Source organism: Microtus ochrogaster, chromosome 7, assembly GCF_000317375.1.
Source record: "Microtus ochrogaster isolate Prairie Vole_2 chromosome 7, MicOch1.0, whole genome shotgun sequence".
NCBI lineage: Eukaryota > Metazoa > Chordata > Mammalia > Rodentia > Cricetidae > Microtus > Microtus ochrogaster.
Genome location: NC_022014.1, coordinates 57,443,376 through 57,469,254, shown reverse-complemented (window position 1 = coordinate 57,469,254; position 25,879 = coordinate 57,443,376). Strand labels below are relative to the sequence as shown.

The 25,879-nt window shown below is 48.5% G+C and overlaps 1 protein-coding gene across 11 annotated transcripts in view; it reads left to right on the top strand.

The window, feature by feature from the left end:
* The window catches only part of Tenm2 (teneurin transmembrane protein 2), a 1,251,952-nt gene that overhangs the window by 1,212,552 nt on the left and 13,521 nt on the right, over positions 1-25,879 (top strand). For all 11 annotated transcript variants that reach the window (XM_026780485.1, XM_026780490.1, XM_026780489.1 and 8 more), the window contains 5 exons: positions 180-1,054; positions 6,592-6,767; positions 8,313-8,548; positions 20,278-20,574; positions 21,731-23,345. In XM_026780485.1, coding sequence (XP_026636286.1) covers positions 180-1,054; positions 6,592-6,767; positions 8,313-8,548; positions 20,278-20,574; positions 21,731-23,345 — 3,199 coding nt within the window. The remainder of the gene's footprint in view (positions 1-179; positions 1,055-6,591; positions 6,768-8,312; positions 8,549-20,277; positions 20,575-21,730; positions 23,346-25,879) is intronic.

The window sequence follows — 25,879 nt, the reverse complement described above, 5'->3', positions numbered from 1 at the left end:
AGACCAGGCTGGTCTCGAACTCACAGAGATCCACCTGCCTCTGCCTCCCAAGTGCTGGGATTAAAGGCGTGCGCCACCACCGCCCGGCAATAAATAGTTTTTTTAAAGCTAAGTCTTTTCTCCAAATGCATGCATGCAATATATTAAAGGCTCTTCTTGAAATGTCGCATCATATGCAGGTTCGTCTGGAGTGGCCAACAGACCTTGCCGTCAACCCCATGGACAATTCCCTATACGTCCTAGAGAACAACGTCATCCTGCGAATCACCGAGAATCACCAGGTCAGCATCATTGCGGGACGGCCTATGCACTGCCAGGTTCCGGGCATTGACTACTCGCTCAGTAAGCTTGCCATCCACTCTGCTCTGGAGTCGGCCAGTGCCATCGCCATTTCGCACACTGGGGTGCTCTACATCACTGAGACTGACGAGAAAAAGATCAACCGCCTACGCCAGGTCACCACCAATGGGGAGATCTGCCTCTTAGCTGGCGCAGCCTCTGACTGCGACTGTAAAAATGACGTCAACTGCATCTGCTACTCGGGAGATGATGCTTACGCCACAGACGCCATCTTGAACTCCCCATCCTCCTTAGCTGTGGCCCCTGACGGCACCATCTACATCGCGGACCTTGGGAATATTCGGATTAGGGCGGTCAGCAAAAATAAACCTGTTCTTAATGCATTCAACCAATACGAGGCCGCATCGCCGGGAGAGCAGGAACTGTACGTGTTCAACGCCGATGGTATCCATCAGTACACTGTGAGCCTGGTGACGGGGGAGTACTTGTACAATTTCACATACAGCGCTGACAATGACGTCACTGAGTTGATTGACAACAACGGAAATTCCCTAAAGATCCGCCGGGACAGCAGCGGCATGCCCCGCCACTTGCTCATGCCGGATAACCAGATCATCACCCTTACCGTGGGCACCAATGGAGGCCTCAAAGCGGTGTCAACACAGAACCTGGAGCTTGGCCTCATGACCTATGATGGGAACACCGGACTCCTAGCCACCAAGAGTGATGAAACGGGCTGGACGACTTTCTATGAGTAAGTAGGCTCTGGACCAATTTCTCTAGACCCCGCCCCCTGCTCTAGCTGGCACCCGGATGGACCATTCACGTTGCTTTTCAAATTGCCTCGTCACGTCTTCCTAACTTCAGTGATTTCTCACCGCCTCAGGATATTCTTGTCCCTTCTCCTGGCTCCTAAATGATTTGCTCTGTCGGGCCTCTGATATTGAGCATCCTCCCTGCTAGCATTGGGAATTCCTGTTGTCTGCCTGCCGTTCAAACTTCAGGATATTGGACACGCACAGCACCTGGGAGATAAAGTGCTGATTAACCCCACTGATTATTCATGTTTGCCATGGGTGCGGAAATTAGAAAGCAAGAGGCAGGGTCCCAGCGGGGCTCCTGTGATTTAACAATAGGTCCAGCAACACACTTGATTGCACAGACAGGGAGATAAACTCTGAATTTCCTCCTTAGCAGAAGCAGATCAATACAGATAAAGTGCTAGGTATATTAAAAGATGTGAGGGCTGGTCATATTTCCCCAAACAATTATCTCATACTTAATAGTTCTACCGTTTGTTTTTGCCAAAAAGCTGTTTTCCCTAGGTCCTGGAGCAACTCTGGTCAAGCAAGCCTGCTGCCCCAGGTATTACCCTAAGAGTTGGTGGCTAGAGGCGGCTGCTAAGCCTGAGTCCCAGTGACCTGCTGGGGACAGAATGGAGTTTACCAGCCTCCGGGCTCTCTCCACAGCAGTGAGCGAGCATTACGCCTTAGGAGCTCTGGCTTGCTTTCTGTCTCTGAGTCGCTGTTAGCTGAGAATTTATTAAGTTAGGGAGGAATGCCACAGAGAGATAGGAGTAGGAGGGACAAGAGAAAGAAGACTTCATTGTTGATCACGTTTAAATCAACAATGTTCGCTTCCTGTTTGTATGCCAGTGGGTTCGGGAGAATTCAAAGGAAGCTGTCGCCATCTGCTGGAGATTTCTTGCATTACAGAATGGCTGGCGGAGTCCTGACTTCTTTGGGCAAAGCATTCTGTCCCGGGACTTCTGAGCAGTCACAACCTTCGAGGTGCTAGGACTTGATCACACTTCACCAGAAAATGCACTTAGTAGCTGTTAAGTCTTCTAAATGAGAGGCAAAGGCTGGGGTCAAGGAGGCTCTCCTGAATTAGTCCTAGGTTGGAATCCAGTCCAAAGTTCAGGTATCAGGGCCCCACAGATATGAACTCTTGATTGGAGGCAGTTTGCTAGCAAAGGTCCCCAACTGAATGAAAGCATACACATAAGGCTCGATTTTTTTTTAAGTATTTGTTCAGGAATTACAGTAAAACTGAATCACATTTTCTCTTTTAATCTGCCATGCTTCAGAATGTGAGTAGATCCAAGGATCCAAATTCCCGCTTGTGGAGACACGTAGATAAGGTTTCCTTAGGCTTCCAAAAAAGGAAGGGCTAGCTTTTGTTACACTTGGTCAGAAGGTGTTGCGTTAAAACTCAGACACAAGTCACACTTTCTGTCAGGGATATCAGGTCCAGGCGAACACCACACAAGTAATTGCAGAAGTCTAGAGAGAGAGTTGGATTAACAGAAGAGAGAGAGAGAGAGAGAGAGAGAGAGAGAGAGAGAGAGAGAGAGAAACTGTCTGTGCTTCAGTGTAAGCTGTCCCTCAGTTCCAGGAAGCCCCAGCCTTGGATTAAAATTTCCCCCTTAGCAGGCTATTGAGTCTTAATAGCGGATCCTAGGCAAGGCCCACCTTTAGAGGGATTGAGAGATTCCACAGCCTTCCGCAGCAGTGGTATGGATGCTAGTTCTGACACATACTTCCTGTTGTCATTGGACAAGTTTCTCCATGTCTCTGAGCCTCAGCGGTCACGTGTGTCAAATGGTACTATCAGCTGCACGGGAGCTGTGACCAGTCATGGAGCTAGTATATCTTAGGCCATCAGCAAAGGCTGGCTTCCAGGAGCTCAACAGAAACTAGACGCTAACGCAGACATTATAAAGCCCATCTGTCTCCATCCTCTCCTGCATAAAGAAGGATGCAAGAGTCAGACAGGACTTAATTTCAAGCAGTAGACTGGAGGGGGCAGTTTGCATTCTGAGTGCTTCTCAGAGAGGAGTTTATACCCCCTCTCTCGCCATCCTCAGTCCTAGGCGTCCTGATCTCCTGAGCGTCAGAGTATACCTTTGCAAACTGGAATCCAGAGGGGTAGAAAATATAATAACCCTTAAGGTCAGGCCCACGAGAAGAGAGGGCTGTGTTGTGTGCTCCGTGGCTATGGTCACATCCTCCTCCAGATTCAGGCAGGAGGAAAACAGCATGTAATACAGTCTAGATGCTGACTTCCCCTTGGAATGAAGTTCAGCAGTTATATTAGAGAAAGAGCAGGCTCGGCACTCTCCCAAGCTGGAATGAGCCCCTCAGGAGACAGTTACATTTCTGTCTTAGAAGGTGGCTTTAGGAAAGCCAGTCAAAATGGAAATGTAAGAATTGGGCTTTGAGTATCTTCCCACCCCCACCCCCTGCTGCCATGTTCCCAGAATAGGGGAGAGCAGCCTTGGTTTATCTTTGCCTTTTAGCCTGGCAAGAGGCATGGAATTTTGTCCATTTCATTCTCATAGAAATCTCTGGTGCTTTCACCAGCAGCTTACATATAAGAGGTGTTTGAATGTCCACCAACTATGAGCAAGTCAAACGCCCCGTGGCCACCAAGGTTCTGCCAAGTCCGCCCAGGTTAACACTGAGACCCCATTGGTAGTAATCACTGCTCTCTCTCCTGAGAGCAGAGAGGTTTCTGCACAGAGAGCTGAATCTGCAAATCTATCCTGGGGAAGCAAGCAAAGCTGTGGCCAATTGCATCCCCATGAAAGCCAGCCTACAAGCCAGAGAGCACGCTTTCTCCCTCAAAGAGCCTGTGAAATGCCTGCCCCATTCTCACTGCCTGCTCCCACCCACCACCTCACTGCCTGCTGCATCCTCTGCCCCGCCCCACCCCACCCCCACCAGCCATCCTCACTGCCTGCCCCAGAGGAGAAGCTCTATTCCCTCCCCTCAGAAGCATGAACAGCAACCTGCCCGTTGCAAGTGTCCTAAAATACAGAGCTCTGGATTGCAAATCCCCCTCAGGTCCCAGAGAAGGCATTCAACACAGTCCTTGTGTGGTGGATCTCTGCTGCCAAGTCTACGTAAGACATCAAAGCACAAACATCACTGCTTTGCTTTCTTATTTCAAAGTAGTTTTATGCTTCTAAAATATGAAAGGAAGCAACAATTACTAAAACTAAAATATTCAAGGAGGAAAACAAAAATTAGCCAAAATGCCACACATAAAAACCCGGTTAATATTTATGTCTCTATTTTCAGAAACTACATGTAAAAGCCATGTGCTAGGAAGGGAGGAGTCTCTGCTCTCCCCTTTTCCACTCCGCCCTGCTTCTGTGTGTGTGTGTGTTTCTGTGTGTGTGTGTGTATGTGTGTGTGTGTGTGTGTGTGTGTGTGTGCTCGTGCACACATGCCCATGTGCCAATAAATAAGAATCCACGCTGATCATTTTGACAGCTGCCTAGGTTTCTGTCTTATATATAGGTAATTATTTAATAATCCTTAATCACTGATCCTTCAGTATAGTTCTAACTTGTCGCTTTTATAAACAGAATCTTTGGGCCCCCATCTGAGAAACCTGAGAATAAACAGAGGGCTCCCCTTTGGCTTAGAAGGCCTGGGGCCCCTCCATGGTTACAGCACCAAGCCTCTGAGAGGAAGGTGCTTTCTGGATTTCCACTGCACAGATCACTAGGCGAGGAATGAGACAGAGACAAGAGGCTGGACCCCACCCCCCATTCACTACACAGAGCCCTAAGCAAGGGATGGGGCAGAGACAAGAAGCTGGACCCTCAGCTCGCCAAGCTTCCTGGTCCTCTCACAAACTTTACCCCACTGGCCAAGCAGCTTAGCATCCATGGGGCTTGACTGTTTCCTCTTCTCCCTAAAGACAACAGTTCTAGGTCAGCCCAAGTCTGATGCAGGTCTCCATCTCAAGCATCTCAGCCCCCTCTATGCTTGGCTTCATCGTAATCTTCCCCACTGCTCTCCCATGGGATGCCCCATTGACAACCTCCTTTGCACACACCGTACCAACTCTGGGACCCGTCACTCAGAATTGACCAACTGGGTTCCTCTCCCCAGTCCAGAAGGAGACCCCCCTCCAGCTGCGTGTCCTTTTTCATTCTCTAAGCAAAGACCTCATGGCTCCATCCTCCTCCCCGTCTCTCCTGAGTGTGAAAACCCATGCGAGCGAGTCCAGAGACTTCTCTATGCAGCCCATGAGAAGAGTCATTTTCCTCACCTCCTTAGACAGGAGCCTCTCACAGTCCAGTCGTTTTCTAGTGGGAAATCCTCTCCACCTGGAAATAGCAAAACCATTGCCACCTGCTGAGAAAAGGGTGATGACAACTCATATCCACAAAGAATTCTCATTAGGAGTCTGCAGGCTGAAAATGTGCTCATGGCATGCCCAGACATGGATGCCAAGGACAACTGAGATCCAGTGAGTCTCCCCAGCAGGCTAGGGTAGCTGAGCTCCTTAGGAACTACGCGGCCAAGCTAGGATTGGAGTGTCTGGGGCCAGAATGTGAAGGTGGCATTTGTACCAGACTGACTTTGAGAGGTCTACGAGAAGGTGATACGTGGAATGAGGTGGTACCTTGCAAAAGACTACAGCTCAGATGGTCTCAAATGCCAGGTTTTGATTGGATCCGGTGAACAACCAGTGGGGGAAACAGTGTGGTTTAAGGGCTGGAAAAAATGGCTTGGTGATTAAGAGCACTCGGGGCTCTTCCAAAGCACACAAGTCCAGTTTCCAACATCCACTCCAGACAGCTAACACCTGCCTGTAACTCCAGTTCTCGTCTGGTTTTCATGGGCATGAGTGTACACAGCCCTCCCCCCCACCACCACACACACACACACACACACACACACACTTAAATAAAGGTTTGCTCAGCAGAAGCAAGACAGAACGTAGTGGATAGTTGGGGAGCATTAACTTGGTAGCTCTGCAGAGCAAAACAATGCTTACAAGTAGCTGTTCCTGCCAGCTCAGGAAGGTGTACACACACACTGCTTGAGACCAGGGGACTGGTTTCCACTGAGGTGAAGTAGGTGATACCAAAGGGCTCAGGAAAACCACAGCAATGCGCCTCAGGGCAGATAGAGGTTAGGATTACAGCAGGTGTGGAGCAGCATTCAGAGACGCCCATTTTCCAGTCTCTCTTTCTCTGCCCCTATGCGTCTGACCTTCCTGTGGGTCTGAAGGTCAAGAAAACTTCTGGCGGGGCTGGAGAGATGGCTCAGAGGTTAAGAGCATTGCCTGCTCTTCCAAAGGTCCTGAGTTCAATTCCCAGCAACCACATGGTGGCTCACAACCATCTGTAATGGGGTCTAGTGCCCTCTTCTGGCCTGCAGGCAAACACGCAGACAGAATATTGTATACATAATAAAAAAGAAAAGAAAAGAAAAGAAAACTTCTGGCTCCAAAGGCTGCACTTCAAATCCTGTATCTTCCCTCCAGCTATGACCACGAGGGCCGTCTGACCAACGTGACACGCCCCACGGGGGTGGTGACCAGTCTGCACCGGGAAATGGAGAAATCCATCACCATTGACATTGAGAACTCCAACCGTGATGATGACGTCACTGTGATCACCAACCTCTCCTCGGTAGAGGCCTCTTACACAGTGGTACAGGGTAAGGCCCCAGCCCAACACCCTCAGCCCCCAGCTCATCCCCAGCTACAGAGCCAGCAATCCTTCTCCTGAGGGAACTTCTAAACATCCAGAACATTCCTCAGTTTTCTGTCTTACTTAAATGTCTACAGCATACCCAGGCTATCTGAAAACAGTCTCAGGGAAAAAAAGAAATAAAATAAAAATAAATCTCTCAGCTTCAGGGAAATGTCATACCCTCTCACCAAAGGTTTAATTATCTGGAGAAACCTACGTATCCAAAACCATCTGATTTTTCCCCCAACTACTTTCTTCCTCTTTCTTGCCTATTTCCTTCACCCTGTAAAAAATCCAACCCATGTCGTTATTTTCTCAAGCGGTGTTTATTCTCCTGGGCGACCACTGGATTTGGGTTTCATCATTCCATTCTGGTTCTCTCTTGCAAATACACTCTCGAACAATCTCTTGCCAGGACCCAGATCCCAGGGTCTCTGCCACCCGTTGCTTCTGTTGTCGGCAATCCAGGGCAAGCACAGGGGCTGGCAAGAAACAGCGTTTTACAGATTAATTTTTTCTTTTAATTAAGATATAATGTCGGTGGGCTCGCCAGTTGTCAGAGGATAACAGTGTCCTTTCCGTAGATAAATGATGACATTTCTAGACTATTATCCCTCAGCAAAGCCTGTTTCAATGGCTCTATTTCTGCTCCGCCAGATGATTAACGATGTAGATTCTGTCCTTCTGTGTGATGGCCAGAGTTACTGAGTGACAGGTACAACCTTGCTCGCTCCCCCCAAAGCTGGCATCTCAGAGGCCGGCCCAGCCTGGCTCCTTCACCCAGATGATGAGGAAACAGCGTGCCTCTAAAAGCGGGCTCCTGCCTGTGATTATCTGATACAGGGAAAGGTCAGAAGTCTGATTGACTGGTGTAGATGCTATTCGGGGAGATAAACACGCGTTACCAGCCCCCTCTGACTCCATTTACCTCACCCTGTGTGTGTTTCGCGAGTTCTGTGGTAACATAGTGATACAGGCAGCCCTGCTGCCAGGAAGTGGAGGAAGGGAGCTTCGTCTCTTCACCATGCTGACGAACAATGGCCTTGCGTCGCAGTGCCTCTGACCCGTGCTCAGACCATCAACCTCGGGTTAGACGATAGGCCAGAGGGGCGGGAAAAACGCAAGCAGCTTGCCTTTCATTTCTTTCTTTCTTCGTATAAGCTAAAATATATATGTTAAAGTTCAGGGATTTGATTGACACAAATTGTGTAGGCAATAGACATCTTTAAATGTTTAAATGTGCTATTAATAGTCTTCAGTGAGTAAAAGAAAAATATCACGGCATAATTATTTCTGGAGTGCCACATATTAATAATGTTTTCCTTCCCGCGGATCAGTAACATCTCCGCTACTCACCTTCCCATTGTATGCGTGCTAATTGAAGGCAGCCTCAGACTGACAGCTGCAAAGAACCATGGAAACCTGTAAAAATAGGGGTTCTGTTCTCTCCCGACTAACCGAGCGGATAATTTCTCTCCCCCTCCCCACACCCCCACCCCCATTCTTCCAGATCAAGTGCGAAACAGCTACCAGCTCTGCAATAACGGCACCCTGCGGGTGATGTACGCCAACGGCATGGGTGTCAGCTTCCACAGTGAGCCCCACGTCCTCGCAGGCACCATCACCCCCACCATCGGCCGCTGCAACATCTCCCTGCCCATGGAGAACGGCCTCAACTCCATCGAGTGGCGCCTGAGGAAGGAACAGATTAAAGGCAAAGTCACCATCTTCGGGAGGAAGCTTCGGGTAAGCAGGTCAATTCTCGCCCTGCCACAGACTTGGAGGGGAACAGGCCCCTTCCTCACACTGCAGAGGGGAATGTTAGACCTTCAGAATACCGTCCGACCCTCAGAAAGTGGGAGATGTTTGCCTCTAGGTTTAAGGAAAACCCCGCCATTTCCTGACAGATGGGCAGCGATCCCTGTGGTAAATTCACGGGGTGCCTCAGCTGGAGAGGGTATCGGTCTTCATTTTACACCTGCCATCTCCCTCAGCTGTCACTATCTGGGCAATGCGACACATGAGTCAGGGCTGCTGTCTGTCGGGTGCTTGGTAATCTTCTAAATCCTGGAAGAGCAAAAGTATGAAGCGTGTTCTTGACAGCCAAGGAGTGATGTTCTCCTAGAAACGCGGACACAGAATGACCACAGGGTGTGTGAAGACAGACCCCTTGGGTATACTGTGTGGCCACAAAGGAAGATGTCTGTTAGCCTGAGGAATCAGAGAGGTATCCCGAGAGGAAGGAACAAAATATGGGCACCAGGAAGTTTTGACCAGCCCTAACCTACATCTTTGTAAAGCTAACAAAAAACATGTTTATTGAGGACATCCGTGCAAACGCTCTCTGAAACACACTCACTGCGGATGTCTGTGCTATGGGCACTAAGTTAAATGCTTTATTTGTGTTACTGTAATATTTTCAGTAGCCTGTTGGGATCTCAGGTGAGAAGCAGAGATTCATGGAAGCTAATTAGAAGTCAGGACATAATGGCTAAAATTCAAGGCTAAGCCAGGGCTTGACCCCGGGTCCATCTCTCTGTCTTGTTCACTGGCCAGTATTCTTAGCCACAGTCCCGCACATCTTCCTATTTTGATGACGGGAAGCCCTGTAGCTCCTGTTCCTGTCAGTTCTTGTCACACAGAGGGACCTACTCCTACCATGGTGACAACCCTTCTCCCAGGGTGAGGAGATGATGGCCAGAAACCTGTCTTCATCATAGACGAAACATGTTTACCGAGCACTCAGGGCCAGGCCCTGTGCTGGATACTTAAGATAGATGTCACACAAGCAGAGCGCAGACCTTCCTGCCTCTTTCATTCAGGGGCAAAGGGCAGGAAAGAGGAGTCAGCCAAGAAGGAGACTAATAAAGACCTAAGATAACTGCAGGTCAAGAGAGGCCCTAGGAAAACAGCCCCCCACAGAGTGCTGCGAAGTCAAAACGATGCTACGGAATCCTGGGAGCTAAGACTGAGCACCTGACAAACCTGGGTCATCACTTTGGAAGCCCAGGCAGGCAGGTGACCTCCCTGCAGAGCCAGGCCACTCTATATTAAGATTCCGCCTTTGTCGGGCTCGAGTTTAATTCTCCACGTTAGGATATCAGCAGACTCCATGTTTTTCTCCCTCTGCTGATATCGGCAAAGTTGCAAGCTGCGGGATCTTCCTAAAGACAAAAATGGAATGAGATTAGTGGCTAAATCCTTAATGACTGGATTCAGGGCTGTGTAATTGATTTTTGATATGCTGCGCTGTAGAAGTTGATTATAAGTAGTAATCGTGCCTTTTCCTTGATAAATTAGCTATGCGTTTTGACTAAGTTTTCAAAATAAAGATAAATGTGGCCCTAAAATAAAATGGCAATAATCCCAACTCTGAATATTAAAACTCTTAATAATGGTACTTGTGGTAATTAACGGAAGTTAGGCACGCAAGTCTTCTAACTGAATTTCTGCCAGGGTTAGACTTGCTGGCATCATGTTTATGCAAATCAAAACACAGTTTTATCTATCAACACCTCAACATTTAATTGTCTGGTGTTCGTTCCTGTAACAATAATCACATATCCATTTAGCTCTCTTAAATGAAAATCACTATGAGATTATAACAGGTTGAGTGGACTGAAAATGTAATTTGAAAATGAGGGAGAAAGCCTGGAATTTATTTGCATCTCATTTATTTTAATTCAGTTCATAAACTGTTTAGTGAATGAAATAAAAGAAACTCCTGGAAACTGTGGGGGAGCCGGCGAAGAAACGTATGGGGGAGGTGCTGAGCGCAGTGTGGATTGGGGCCTTTGGCTTGACCGGTCCTCCCTGAGCTTCAAGAGTTCCTTATAGGAGCTTTGTAGCCCCTAAACTAGCGACATCTGTCGGCCCCCACAGCAGCAGGCTGTCTCGGCTCATGATGATAGGAACATTCAAGTGGCACAGTGTTAAGCCAGTACCACAAGACAAGGGACACACACTGTATCAGCCAGAAGTAGGTAATCCATGGCACAGGTAACAAATAGGCCCGGAAGTTTCAGAAGCTTAACCCGTCACAGTTCAAATGAGCCACACAGCGTCTCCTAATGCTGACTAGACCCAGCTGTTCCATGTTGGGAGTCTATCACATGAAGCACCTATTGCCCGGAAGGCTGCTGTAGTAGAAGAAGGGTTTAAACACTTCAAGGGAGCTTGGTGAGCTAGCCTGAATGTCACGTGCATCCGTTCCACACACCCAGGACAGCACAGTTTGGTTAACCCCCCAGGAAGCTTAGAAAATGACTTTTCTGATTGCTGGGGAGAAACTAAAAGATTTGGGAACCCAAACAGGTCACAGGGTTGATAAGAGACTAGGGAGAGTTTCAGGGAAGTTGGAGCCAGTGCTTTGGAAGTGAGAGTAGCAGAAATTAGACAGGCAAAGATATCATAAAGAAGTTTCCAGACAGAGAGACACCTTCTAGAAGGCCAGGATACAGGGGTGTAGGGGGCCGTTCCGGAAACCTCCAAAACTCGTAAGGCCTGAGAGAAAGTAGCCAGGGCCACAAGGAAGAGTATATTATCCTTGGCGGGTATTTATCCGGAGAGCCACGGAGAGTTGTCCTGGGGCTTAATTGGCAGAGTGACGTGTGGGGATGTGTGGATTAGAAAGATCTCTCCAGCTTCCCTGGGTGCAGAGGAAGACAGCCGAGGAGGAGACCAGACAGGAGGAGAAGGACAGCTCAGAGCTGTTACAGTCATGCAAACTAGAAACTGGTCTCCAGCAGGGGAAAAAGAGGGAGGAGAGGGAGAGGCCTGAGAGAATTGTAACACACATGATTAATAGGATTTGGCAGCGAGCCTGGCTGCCGTGCCGCACTGACTTCCAAGAGGCCTTTCACGTGATCCTGTAGACCAGGAAGGCTGTGCCAGACTCTGAACATGATGGAGAGAGGCCAGACGCTGAAAGTCAGAATAGGTGTGGGCGGCAGAGTGACCCCAGCCCTGCCTTCTAGGATGAAGAGAACAGGGGAGGAAGTTGAAGATGTCGCTGGTTCCCCAGGGACAGCATTTGGAGTGAGTCTAGGGAGCTAGGGCAGCAGCTGGCAACACCACAGGATAAACCAGATGGATGGTCTGGCCTTTCCCCAGCACCAGCCGACTCCTGCAAGTCTGACCACTTGGGGTTGTTAGGCCAGGCTCTGAGTGGTCCAGTGTCGAGAGGTATCCAAAATTTTCAGTAAAGAACTTTCCTATAACAAACAGAAGAGCTAGAGAATTCCCAAGCCTTCCTGCTTACCTGTCTATCACAGTCCTCCAATCAGAGACACGTCTTAGCCAAGGAAAGTGCCAAACATACTCCCTTTAAGACTGGGAACATGTAAGATGCCAGCGCTATAGACAACATTTGAAGGATCAACCCCATGTTTCCTAGTCATGGGTCAGACAAGGCGAGAGTTTCATCATGCCCCCCAAAGACTAGTCTCTTGAAGGAACACCTCCTATTGCTTCCCACCATGCCTCTCACTGTCCTCTCTGACATTTAAAACAACAACAACAACTGCTTCCCCGCATTTCCCAGCTCCATGATCACAGGGACCAAGGTCACATGACCATACTGGTGACTAGTGTCATGTTTGTGGGAAGATGTGACACATATGTCCTCTTTGGGCTCCACTTCGAAGATGTTTACCAAGTAAATTCTCCCTTACTCCTAGAAGGTAGAAGTTCAAAGCACATGCCCCCCCACACACACACACACAATATGCCCAGAATCTTTCTCTGCAAAACATATTCAAGAGAACATGATAAAGGGGGCATGCACTGTCTCACACAGTGTTGAGGAGCTGACCTTAGAGATTCCAAGATGTCATCAGGTTAATACCGCTCTCTTCTCTTCCCCGCAGCTCCCATCCCTTGCCCCAATAGTATTTATTTTGGCAGTTGGCCTAATTTTCTTGTTCAGTAAGCTGGTGTCCTCTTCACACGGGAGATCAAGAAGACTTGGCCAAAATTATACATCATATATAGACTGAGGCTTGGAAAAAGAGGATCCTATCCCAAAAGGAAAGGATGCTAAGCTAGGATAAAATAGACCGACAGACAGACAGACAGATTCTGTGTCCTCCATCCCTCTAGAACCTGGCCACAAGGCAAACCAGAAGCCCATCTCCTCCACCCAACAAGTCTTCCTTCTAAGCTTCTGGGAGAGGGGACTGAAATGAACACTTCCGTTATTATTTAAAACCTCTTCTCTTTCCTAGCATGGATTTGTACCTGATTCTCTCTAAAAATGAGGGCATATGTCACTAGGGTATTTCTTCTTGATTGTGATTTACATAGAGATTGCAAATGCAAGAAACAGTTACATGGGTAGGAATCAGAACAAAAGAAAAATTGCTTCCAAGATAATCTTCCATTGTGATGCTGGTATCGGTGTTAGCAGCATTGCAATAGGAAGTAGGAGTTAGTCATTTTGTTTTGGTGTCCATGAAATTAATATAATAGCACCGTTCCATACTGGTATACATCACTTTTATTTATGTAACAAATCACAGTGTGTCTGGAGCAAGATGGGGGTGGGCATACATGTGTGCACGTGATCATGCCATCCTGAACTCAGTTCTGTGTAGTGCCCACCCAGGCGGGTCCTACGAATATCAATTGTCTTGAAAGCCTGGATTCTGTCCTTCCATGCCTAGCATTTTCTTTTCCACCACCAACTACAGTCTTGACACAGTTACTAAGCACTCTGTGTATATCTATGACCAAAACAGACAAGACCCTGTGTGACCTTAAGAGCATGATGATGCACCCAGAATAGTTTGTAGCTCCTTGAACTTGAATATTAGCTTAAATTATACATTATTAGAAGGGCAAGCCTCTGCTCACATTATACCATGGATTCCCTAAGCAAACAGTACTTTACTTTTGGACATCATATTATATTATAAAGTCATTAAAGAGTTGTTTAATTTTTTCAATTATGTGCATCTGATGGGCAATATGTGCCATTTGCCCTCAGAGTCAAGAAGAAGGCATTGGATTCCCTAAAGTTGAAGTTACAGGCAGTTGTGAGCTGCCCAGCAGGGTGCTGGGAACTCAACCTAGGTCCTTCGCAAAAGTAATGCATGTTCTTAACAATTGAGCGAGCCATCTCTCCAGCTCCCTTGTTGGTGGGTTGTTTGGGTTTTTTTTTTTTTTTCAGAGTCGTCAAGTTTATTTGGGGGAGGGCAGCAGGGAGTTTGTAGGGTATCTACCCCAATCTTAGACTGCAGCCCCCAAGAAGCTACTTCTTCTCTGTCCCCCTTCTTTCATGGATGAGGGGACAGGGCCAACTGAACTGACCTAGTAGAGCAGGAATGCAGGAAGCAGAGAAGAGAGAATGATGTGAAGACAGGGAGGTAGATTTGGGGTACCCAGAGTGAGAAGGAGCAGCTAGCATTGTGTACATTCTGAGCCAAGATTGGAGGCTGTGGCGTGGCCCTGTACCAAGTGTCAGAGGTAGGGCATTTCTTGAACTTTGTTGTTTTTTAAGACAGGGTTTTGCTATGTAGCCCAGGCTGGTTTCAAACTACCAACCCTACTGTTTCAACATCCCAAGTGCTAGGATCACAAGTATACACACACAAATAAGAATTTACTATTTAGGATGGTATGGGGAGAAGTATTACACACACACACACACACACACACACACACACACACACACAAATAGGGCTAGCAAAGCAACACAAGCAATGATAGATAAACAAATGTCATGTAAAGAAACTGTGGTAATGCTCTGAAGAAAAGCCTAGGTCAAGAATAGGTAATATGGGGTTGGAGAGATGGCTCAGTGGTTAAGAGCACTGCCTGCTCTTCCAGAGGTCCTGAGTTCAATTCCCAACAGAGTGACTCACAACTATCAGTAATGAGAACTGGTGCCATCTTCTGGCCTGCAGGTGTACATGCAGACAGAACACTGTATATGTAATGAATAAATATTTTTTAAAAAATGTGTAACATAGGGGATAAATTAAGGCTACTCTGAGGGGGGAAAAATGACATTTGAGCTGAAAACCAAATGAAGAATAAGCGTAGGGATTTTCTGACTCTGGGGTGAAAGAAAAAAAAAACCTGTACTAAGACCCTTGCATGCTCAAAGGCCTTGATTGCCCAGGGCAGGGTTCCCTGAATCTAGAGCAGAAAAAAAAAAAAAAAAAAAAAAAAAAAAGCAGTGTGATTAGAGCAGACGAGCTAAGGGGAGCTGGAGAGACCAGAGCCTCCTTGGCTACATGGCAAGGATTTCTGAGACTCAGCCAGCCTCCGCAGAAGATTGCTGAGAGGCAGCCTTCTTATCAAAGTCTTGCCTGTCCTTCGGTCCCTGAACCTCCTCTGGGAATTTTTGTCAGCCCCTTGCTGACTCCAGATACCACCCCCACTCTTCACTTGCCTGCCGATGATGCTCACTCTCATTACTGAGCTGATTCTCAATGGCATGTCACCTGTCTCTGCTGTCATCTCACCTGGAGGCTGGCAGGTTCTGCTCAGTGCCTGTCGTCACCGTAGCAAGTGCACAAGCAGGTACTTGGTAAATACTGACTGAATGGGGTGGATGGATGGATGGATGGATGGATGGATGGATGGATGGATGGATGGGATTTTGAGTTTATATCATGAAAAGTCACCCCCTTCTACGTCTGCCTTAGTTCTAGGTTGGGAGAGCCTTCCAGAATGACTCTGACTTTTCTTTGGAGCAAAGCCCTTCAGATGTTTGACACTCGCCGATAACCTAAGCCACATTTTGTAGTCTTGATTTTCCATAATAGCACCTCACATGGTCGAAGTTGATAGCAATCATACATCCCAACCTCCACACTCACACATGTTCCCCAGGGACATGGAATTCTAGGGTAAAGAACCTGTTCACCAGGACCTTGCAGGTTACCTCAGACAGGAAACTGAGGCACTGTCAGTGAAGAAGACATGGCTTTGCAACGACCCAGTTAGTCGCTGTCAGACTCTGACTCGAGAGTCGGATCTTTCCCTTTTCCCACTCCCCATCATCACCCAAAAGAGCTAGTCATCCAAAAATAACGTTTGCTCGGAGAATCCATTATTTAATGTGTTTACAGAGGCTCTCCCTCTAATGATGCATTATTTAAGCTAATATTAAATTTATACCAAATTGTTTTGTCTGCACAAATGCTGATCCCCACATGGTGTTGGGTCTTATTCAGTGGCATCTGGGGGGATGAATGCTTTTAAGTCCCCCAGGACTGACCCAGAAAAGGAATGAGAATGTCACCTAGCCGGGTTTCTCCCTTGGGGAAGTGAACCGCTAAACTCCAAGGGAGTCATATCTTCTTTAAAACACTGGAGACTCACAGGGTCCCTCCTTCAACCCCATGGGTTTCCCATCCCTGGAGCCCAACAGGGCAAAGGGTTCTTCTGTGTGTCTAGCTGGAATCTGTCCTGCTGTGTTACGATTCCATTTCCTGGGAGGGGGCTAGCACGATGTAATTTCCTCCTTCATGTTTCTCAGATCACACGCTCCTGGGTGCCCCTCGAGCTGAGTTAGAGTCACCAGCGATGGGCCCAGCAGGGCCATTTTGACGACACTGTTTCCTTTTCTCAGGGTTTTTTATGAGCCTTCCTTTGACAGGCACGCACTTGGTGAGATCAAAACACGCTGGGGGGAAATCCCAGAGGGGAAACTATTTCCCCAAATCTGCCCTCTGCAAAAATAAAAACCATGCTAAATAGCTGAGTTTTATTAACTGGGGAAGCTAGGCTGAGGAAAACGCCCGATAATTAAAAATAATGGCTTCCTTACAAACACAAAATTGTATTAATTTAAAAATTGGTTTCTCTATCGCTGAATGCCTGCCGAGCCAGCTGAGAAGGGAATTGTGCTGATCCTGGCAGTGAAAATAATTCAAAATAACTTTTATGTTCTCCAGGAAGCCTCAAGGTTAATTTAAATATTGCGAGTCGGGTAATTTAATTTGGAATAAGAGAACAGTGTGGCTAAATTAAAGCCCCTGCATGCTCTAAACTGGGGAGCAGGCACCCCCAGAAAGTCGAGCACGCCTGGTGGACCCTCCGCTGGCTCGCCCCACACAACCCCAGCACCCTCCTTATAGACGCTGCCCTTAGAATTAAATATTTTTGATTAGATTACACAACTGGCCTGAACTCTTTGGTGGGGCTTTCAATGAATTTATTACATTTAATTATGAGAAGGGCCGGGCTTTTAATAGAAATCTCACATTTGCCAACGCCAACCGGTGATTTTCCAAACGGCTTTCCTGGGTCGCGGGTGTGCTAGGGAGGCATACCCTCCAGAGTGCTTGCTCTGAAGTAATGACGGACTCGTAACAAGGTTCCCAAGAATTCTGACAGCACGAAGGGAGGGAGGGAGGGAGGGAGGGAGGGAGGGAGGGAGGGAGGAAGGAAGGAAGGAAGGAAGGAAGGAAGGAAGGAAGGAAGGAAGGAAAAAACAAGCCTCCTCTTGCTTTGTCTCCCCTCTTCTCAGGCCCTGCAAAGTCTGCTTATAAACCCTGTTCCTCTTAACCTGTCGATTATCCTTCCAAGTCCCAAGCACCTGAGTACCTGTCTCCATCCCTGGGTTCACCGTGTGCTCCACACATCCAGTCTTCCTCTCTTGGGGAGGGTTCCGTGGAAACAGCGAGGGCCTGGCACATCTGGAAGCCCCGAATTTAGTCCTCTTGGGCAGCTGCGGAAGTGGTCCCCTCAGTACTCAGTCACCACCGTTTCTAGGGGCTGCAGAGATGGCTCATTTGGTAAAGCATTTACTGCCAAGTAGGAGTGTCTGAGTCTGACCACCAGCACCCAAGAAAAAGCTGTGTGCACCAGCACAGCCTGTAACCCCAGTGCTAGGGAGGTGGAGGTGGTACCCTGGGTTTGCACTCTAAGAGGTCTAGCCAAATTGGAGAGACCCTGTCTCACCCAATATTGACATCTAGCCTCTATACATATATTCCTGCGCACACACACAGATGCGGGGGGGGGGGGGTTCTACAGAAATTGTGAATATTGAAATATGTTACAGAAAGTACCAACACAGTACCAATGAAAGTATTATGAGATTGTATGTTGCTTTCAAATGCTTGTGACAAAACATAGAAGTAACATGGGCTTGGGGCTGGAGAGATGGCTCAGTGAGTAAGGGCTCTTCCAGAAAACTTGAGCTCAATTCCCAGCACCCGCATAATTCCCATCCCAGGAGATCCATCACCCTCTTCTGGCTTTCAGAGGCACTGAACTCACGGGGTGCACAGATACACATGCAGACAAAACACTCATACATCTAAAACAAGATGAAACAAAGCTAAAAGAATCAACAAAGGCTTGTATAAAATATAAGTTTACATTGTTCTTATGATAAAGCCTAGACGCGACCCATTCATGGATGTGTGGGTGACTGACAGCAAGGGTCCAAGCTATATTTTTTCTGTTTAACCACCATCTTAGAGATCCCATCTTCAAAAGTGACCTCATGGTAGCTCATACCTGTGGCCTAGTCCTTGGGAGACTGAGGCAGAAGGATTACTACAAGTCTGAGTTTGTTGCATGAGCTATGTAAGTAATATAAGCTATGTGAGTTCCAGATGTCTCAAAAAAAAACCACCTTGCCTTACCTCATAAACATAAAACAGATGCTGAGGTTCCAGCCATTGCATCCGCATTTCACCTGGGAAAAAGTGGAATGTGAGAAAAGCAAAAACTGCAGCTTCTCAGCTTTCTTTCAAGGATAGCACTTCAGACAGACAGCCACTTCCTTGGTAGGCCCGCTCCTATTCCCAAAGGATGCTGGGAAATGCAGTTCCTTACCTGTACACAGAGGTTTTCCCCAGAATGCAGGTCCCTGTAGGGCTAACATTATTCTCAGTCTCCCCAAAGTTGCAAAACAGATTCTTCCAGGGCTAAGAGAACATTTTACTGGCTCCTCAACCTCTTATACATCACCTGGCACTTGGTGGAAGTCTGGTCACCAGTGAAGCTGGTCAAATGGCAAAGGAGCAGCTGACTAGTTAAGTCTAAGTTCAGACCAACACCTGCTTCACTGCTGCGTGATTGTGTGTGTGTGCGCGCGCGCCCAAACATGGAGACCACAGAAGGACATCCTGCTGTCACTCTCCAGCATTTTCTTCTTCAGACAGGGTCTGTCACTGACGCTGGCACTTAGGTGGCATCCAGCAAGCCCCATTCCTCCTGTCTTCACCCCCACAGCACTGAGGTAGCTGGCACACACGGTCACACCGAGCTTTTGACGAGGGAGTGGGGCGGATCTGAACTCAGATCCTCATGGTCGCACAGCAAACACTTTTACCTGTTCAGCCATCTCACGGCCCAACTGTGTGACTCCGAACAAGTGCGTGCCCTCTGGGTGTCTGCCTGTGTCACGTGGCCTTTGTGAGCATTGAGCAATGGATGCCAAGCCTCTGACCTCACCCCTGTCTGTGTTAGCGCTCAACACACCTACCTCTTGTGGGCAGTACTGCCGCCATTGCCACCTTCATCAAGTGCAGCTACGGTAGGAGGGTCAGGTGAGGAGGCAGCAGACAGCTCCCGACTCCTCTCGTGCATGTTTTGTCTCCTTCCCCCCCCTCCAGTCCAGGGACGTGCGGAGTTGCAGTAAATTATGTTGTAAGAGTCTGGGCTGAGCCAGCTTCATTTTATTCTCTTGCAGCCATGCACTCGGGGCTCTGGGTGTCCCCAGAGTCCTTCTCCTTTTGCCCCTAACCAGAGTCTAGTCTCCCAGCTGTGCCTTTTGAGACAATCCTTCTCCTCTGATCAGATCAACTTCTAAATAAATACTAAATTATGTCTGGACGTGTTCCCCTGTTCCTTTCAAATCTAAGTAAATCTCTTTTTCCCTTTGTTGGAATTCACAGCCCTGCCGAGGTCTCCTCAACAGCCTCTTGCGATGGCAAGATTGTCCTCTAGATATTTAAAATAAAAGACTTCCTATTGGACTTTCATAGGTATATTTTTTATCTTTATATTCCCAGATCTTTATAAACTGTGGGTTGCTGAGGCCTCTATACCCCCCTTTTAGCCACCTTTCTTTACGCACTATTTCAGAAGAAACCACAGCACCTGCTCTTAAAGATTATTAGATCTGGTGACTGGTCCTGAGGGTAGACCGGTAAGGCACTCCAAAGCCTCGAGTCCGGCTGTGAGAGACAGCTGTGTGTTCTGGACACTGCAGGGTACCACCATGCACACTTTCCAGGACGTGGTGGCAGCCTTTGTAGTTGTGTGGTGCACGAGTGACCATACTGCCCACAGCAGCCACATCTGACCAGAAGCAGCCTCACTTCGGTCCCAAAACACACTGCAAACATTGCCACTTCCTATATGTCCAGAAATGCTGATGCTTAAAACATAAATGGAATATCATGCTTCTTCCCTCCTTCCCACACTTCCTCCTCGATGGCCCCAGCTGGATCCTCCTCAGCCGTCTGGTAGATGTCTTTCAAACCAGGACCCTTGTGTTTCCCCAGGTCCATGGGAGGAATCTCCTGTCCATTGATTATGACCGGAACATCCGGACGGAGAAGATCTATGACGACCACCGGAAATTCACCCTGAGGATCATTTATGACCAGGTGGGCCGCCCCTTCCTATGGCTCCCAAGCAGTGGGCTGGCAGCTGTCAATGTCTCCTACTTCTTCAACGGGCGCTTGGCCGGCCTTCAGCGCGGAGCCATGAGCGAGAGGACAGACATTGACAAGCAGGGCCGGATCGTGTCCCGCATGTTCGCCGATGGCAAAGTCTGGAGCTACTCCTACCTGGACAAGGTGGGTGACCATGCTGCAAAGCCCATCAACAGGGCTTCTGCTCCCCCTTCCCACCCTCGTCACTGCTCATTCCCTGCCAGCCCAAGTCACCTTAACCTCTTTACTAACTCCACAGGCCTCCCCTCGTGTTCCCCCAGCATGGATGGGGAGAAAGAGCCCACAGAAAACTGTTATTCATAGCTCATTGTTATTACCCTAAAAGAAGAAGGGAAAGATGCTAGACAGTCAGTAATGGCAAAAAAAGATGAATCGTTTTATTTAATTAAGAAAACAAAAATGAAAACAGAAAAGGCAGTGGTGTCGAATCCAACAGAGCCATCCACTGACAGCAAGACAAAACATTACTTATGAATTAGGGACTTGCTGAGTCATTTCTGCTTGCCCTGAATTAAGCCACTAGGGGCGGGAAGTCTGCTGGAAACTAGAATACACACAGCTACGTCTTCCCACTTTGGCCAAAACAGCCAGCAGATTCTCTCTGCCTAGTCCCTTGTATCTGTCAGTACCAACTTGGGGAGAATAGTCCTAGTGGAAGAACAGAATGAGGAGGTCCCTTAAGAGCACTTGCCGTGACCTTGAAATGCTGCCCTGAACATCTAGTCCCTGGGCAGGTCCTTCCAGTTGTTCTACCTTTGATATAGGCTAAGAGTCTTCCTTTTTCACAAAACCATTACATGGAGAACTCACAGGGGATAGGGAGATGGCTCAGTGGGTAAAGTACTTGCCACTTGCATATAAATCCCCAGAATCGGGCAGAGTGGTGCACACTTGTAATCCCAATGCTGGGGGACTGAGGATGGAGACACGAAACTCGTGGAAGCTTGCTGGAGAGTCAACCTAGACAAAACGGTAAGATTAGGTTAGTGAGAGACCCTATTTCAAAACATAGAGTGGTACCACACACAACAGTACATACCTTTAGTCCCAGCCCCTGAAAGGCAGGTGCAAGCAGATATCTGTGAGTTCCAGGCCAGCCAGGGCTACGCAGTGAGGTCCTGTCTCAAAAGTATATACATGCATACATACAAAAACAAAGGGGAAAAAGTTCCCTACCCTCCATGACTTTTGGACTGACACACAGGGAAATGGGGTTAATTCTAATATTTGGGTGCTTGGTCAAAAAAGGTTAGCTCATCTGTTCCTATTTCCTCCCCAGTCCATGGTCCTCCTGCTGCAGAGCCAACGTCAGTACATATTCGAGTATGACTCGTCTGACCGCCTCCATGCCGTCACCATGCCCAGTGTGGCCCGGCACAGCATGTCCACACACACCTCCATCGGCTACATCCGAAACATTTACAACCCGCCTGAAAGCAACGCGTCCGTCATCTTTGACTACAGCGACGATGGCCGCATCCTAAAGACATCTTTCTTGGGGACGGGGCGCCAGGTGTTTTACAAGTATGGGAAGCTCTCCAAGTTATCGGAGATCGTCTACGACAGTACAGCTGTCACCTTCGGGTACGACGAGACAACCGGTGTGCTGAAAATGGTCAATCTCCAAAGCGGGGGCTTCTCCTGTACCATCAGGTACCGGAAAGTGGGGCCCCTTGTGGACAAGCAGATTTACAGGTTCTCTGAGGAAGGCATGATCAATGCCAGGTTCGACTACACCTATCACGACAACAGCTTCCGCATCGCCAGCATCAAGCCCGTCATCAGTGAGACGCCCCTTCCCGTTGACCTCTACCGCTACGATGAGATTTCCGGCAAGGTGGAACACTTCGGCAAGTTTGGGGTCATCTACTACGACATCAACCAGATCATCACCACCGCTGTCATGACGCTCAGCAAGCATTTTGACACTCATGGGCGCATCAAGGAAGTGCAATATGAGATGTTCCGGTCCCTCATGTACTGGATGACAGTGCAATACGACAGCATGGGCAGGGTCATCAAGCGGGAACTGAAATTAGGACCCTACGCCAACACTACAAAGTACACCTACGACTATGATGGGGATGGCCAGCTCCAGAGTGTGGCAGTCAACGACCGGCCTACCTGGCGCTATAGCTATGACCTCAATGGGAACCTGCACCTGCTAAACCCGGGAAACAGTGCTCGCCTCATGCCCCTACGCTATGACCTCCGTGACCGGATAACCAGGCTGGGAGACGTGCAGTACAAAATCGACGATGACGGCTATCTGTGCCAGCGAGGGTCAGACATCTTTGAGTACAATTCCAAGGGCCTGCTGACAAGAGCATACAACAAGGCCAGCGGGTGGAGCGTGCAGTACCGCTACGATGGCGTGGGCCGGCGGGCTTCCTACAAGACCAACCTGGGCCACCACCTACAGTACTTCTACTCTGACCTCCACAACCCCACGCGAATCACCCATGTCTACAACCACTCTAACTCAGAGATCACCTCGCTCTACTATGACCTCCAGGGCCACCTCTTTGCCATGGAGAGCAGCAGCGGGGAGGAGTACTATGTCGCCTCAGATAACACGGGAACCCCTCTGGCTGTGTTCAGCATCAATGGCCTCATGATCAAGCAGCTGCAGTACACAGCCTACGGGGAGATTTACTACGACTCCAACCCTGACTTTCAGATGGTCATTGGCTTCCACGGCGGCCTCTACGACCCCCTCACCAAGCTTGTCCACTTTACTCAGCGAGATTACGACGTGCTGGCGGGACGGTGGACATCCCCTGACTATACCATGTGGAGAAATGTGGGCAAGGAGCCAGCCCCCTTCAACCTGTACATGTTCAAGAACAACAATCCGCTCAGCAATGAGCTGGATTTGAAGAACTACGTGACAGGTAAGACTTGGCTGCCAGCGGACAGCAATAACTCCCTGGGAGGTGGCTGTCCTGGGAGACTGCTGGCCATCTGGGGGAGGGTCTTACCCTTGCTGGCCAAACTCTAGTGCTGGCAACCCAGGGCACTGCAGGATCATGTCCAGGAAGATGAAGGGACCGTGAAGCAGGTGTTCTGGGGCATTTTCTGACCACTTCACATCTGTTCTGTTGAAATAACTTTTCTGAGAGCCCTTCCTAGCCCAGCAGGACTCAGTTGACAGAAATGCACAGTTCAAATTCTCTCTCTCTCTCTCTCTCTCTCTCTCTCTCTCTCTCTCTCTTTCTCTCTCCCTCTTTCCCTCTCTCTCTCCCTCTCTCATTAGTAAACCAAAAGGCCTAGTGCTAGTGGCCCAGTCTCTGTAGGGAGTTTCCTTCTCTGTGAAGGGCACCCTATGGAGGAATAGTGAGAAGTAAGGGAGCTTCTTCTAGGTAAAGCCCTGGCCTGACTTCTCCCTGTGTCAATGATATCACTACTAGCAAAGCAGTGAGTTAGCACAGACACCTAAGCCTCTGCTCCTGACCTTCAGAGGTGTCCCTGGTGAAACACATATGGAGAGCAAGTATTGTCGCAGATAGAAAGAAGTCTGTTCCCAGAGATGTCTGCTCAGTTATGTACCCAAAAAGTAGAGTAGTACCATGGGAGATTCTTAGGATACAGCAGTGGATAAGTAACACACTTAGTTACACTCAAGTAAGTGTATACTTGTTTGTGAGAGAGAAAGAAAGAGTTAGAGAGAGAGTTTGTGTGTATATGCTGGCATTTGTGTCTGTGTGTAAGCGTCTCTGTGTGTGTGTGTGTGTGTGTGTGTGTGTGTGTGTGTTCACATTTTTGAAGATATGGCACAACATAGAAGGGCCTGTGTCAAACTGAGCCTGAAGAAGGAGCATGAGCTACGCTGACTCGAGGCTGAAAGAAGGCTATAAACAAAAAGTCAACAGGACACAAGAAGCTTGCACACGGGCACGGAAGGAGGCACTGTAGGGAAAAGATGATCTACTTCACAGGATAAGCGAGAAGTTGGTGAACTGAGGTTCCCTGCCCACTCCTCTGTCCATCCATCCATCTACTCATCCACACATCCAGAAAAGATGCTGGAGCTCTTGGGTGTAGTAGGTATGACAGTCAGGAGCAGGACAGAGTGCTTGTCCTCGGGGAAGATAGAAGACAACGAAATGGGGATGTGTCGATGGATGCAGTATTGGACAGATCGGGTCCAATAGGGCCAACTTCCCGCAAGCAGGTGAGCTCATCTGGCTGTGCATGCCACAGGAGAAGAATGAAGGAAACCCAAGACCAGGGCTTCCCAAGTTCCAGGAGACCATAGCTGTACCCACTCTCAGGAGATGACCTGTCCATCCCCCAGAATGGGAAAGGAAGCCAGAGCTGCCTGAAGCCCAGGGCGGCCTTGATGCCTCTCACAACAGTTATTCACTTCTAGGATCAACTGTGGCAATTTGCACACCTTTAGGAACCAAAACCAGCATCTCCAGCCAAGCAAAGCAGCTGGAGCCTGTGGCTAAAGCTGGCTCCTCCCTGTGTCTCCTCGGGAGCTGCCTGCTCTGACGCCCTGCCAAGCCTTCCTCTCTCCCCCATTGTTTGGCAGGACTTTGTCTCCAACTCACTACCATTTCCAATTAAAATATCTCTAGGAAAACCCTACACACACACACACACACACACACACACGCACACGCACACGCACACGCAGACACACGCACACATGCGTGCGCACTCACACACACACATGCACACGCACGCACGCACACACATGTGCAATGGTAAGTGCTATGAAGACAAAACAGAACAAGGGGGTTACCCGAAGAGCGGTAGGAAGTGCCCCTTTATTTAGAAAGCCTGGCTGTGTAGGTGACATCGGTGTAGAGACCTTTTTGAGTTGGAGGAGAGAAGAGAAGCATATTTAAGAAGACACCCAGTGACGGTGAAGGCAGAGCACATTGGTCTCAGCTTGGGGAACAAAGGAACAAATCCTGTCCCGCACAAATACGCCTCATACTGCCTTGTTTAACACTGGCCTTCCTAGAAATTACTCAGCCAGAAGTGAGCGAAGAGAAGCCCATAGAAGGGGCTGCATAGATACCTGCTGCTCCCAAGGAAAAATATGAAACCTTCCACAGACTCATCAAGACCCTCAGCCCTGTTCCTACTTCTCTGGGGAAAAAAAAGAAAAAGAAAAATGTGATTATCAGGGTTTTCTGAACAGCAAGATGGCTTTCCTAATCTCAGAGCTTCATGGAGACTGGATAAGTGGGAATCAAATCAATTTGAACGAAGTCCAGCCAACTTGAATCCAGAAACAATTAGAGAGAGTCTAAAATAAAGGGCGGATTCACAGAAGCTGCAGCGGCAGCTGAGAAAGGGAGCTGGGAGAGCAGCCAGGGCAGGCAGGACCACACCTGCAGCCTCCTGCCCCCACCAGCTGACCCTTGGAGAATGAGCTCAGCAAAGATGAGGCATTCTAGCACTGGCTCACCAG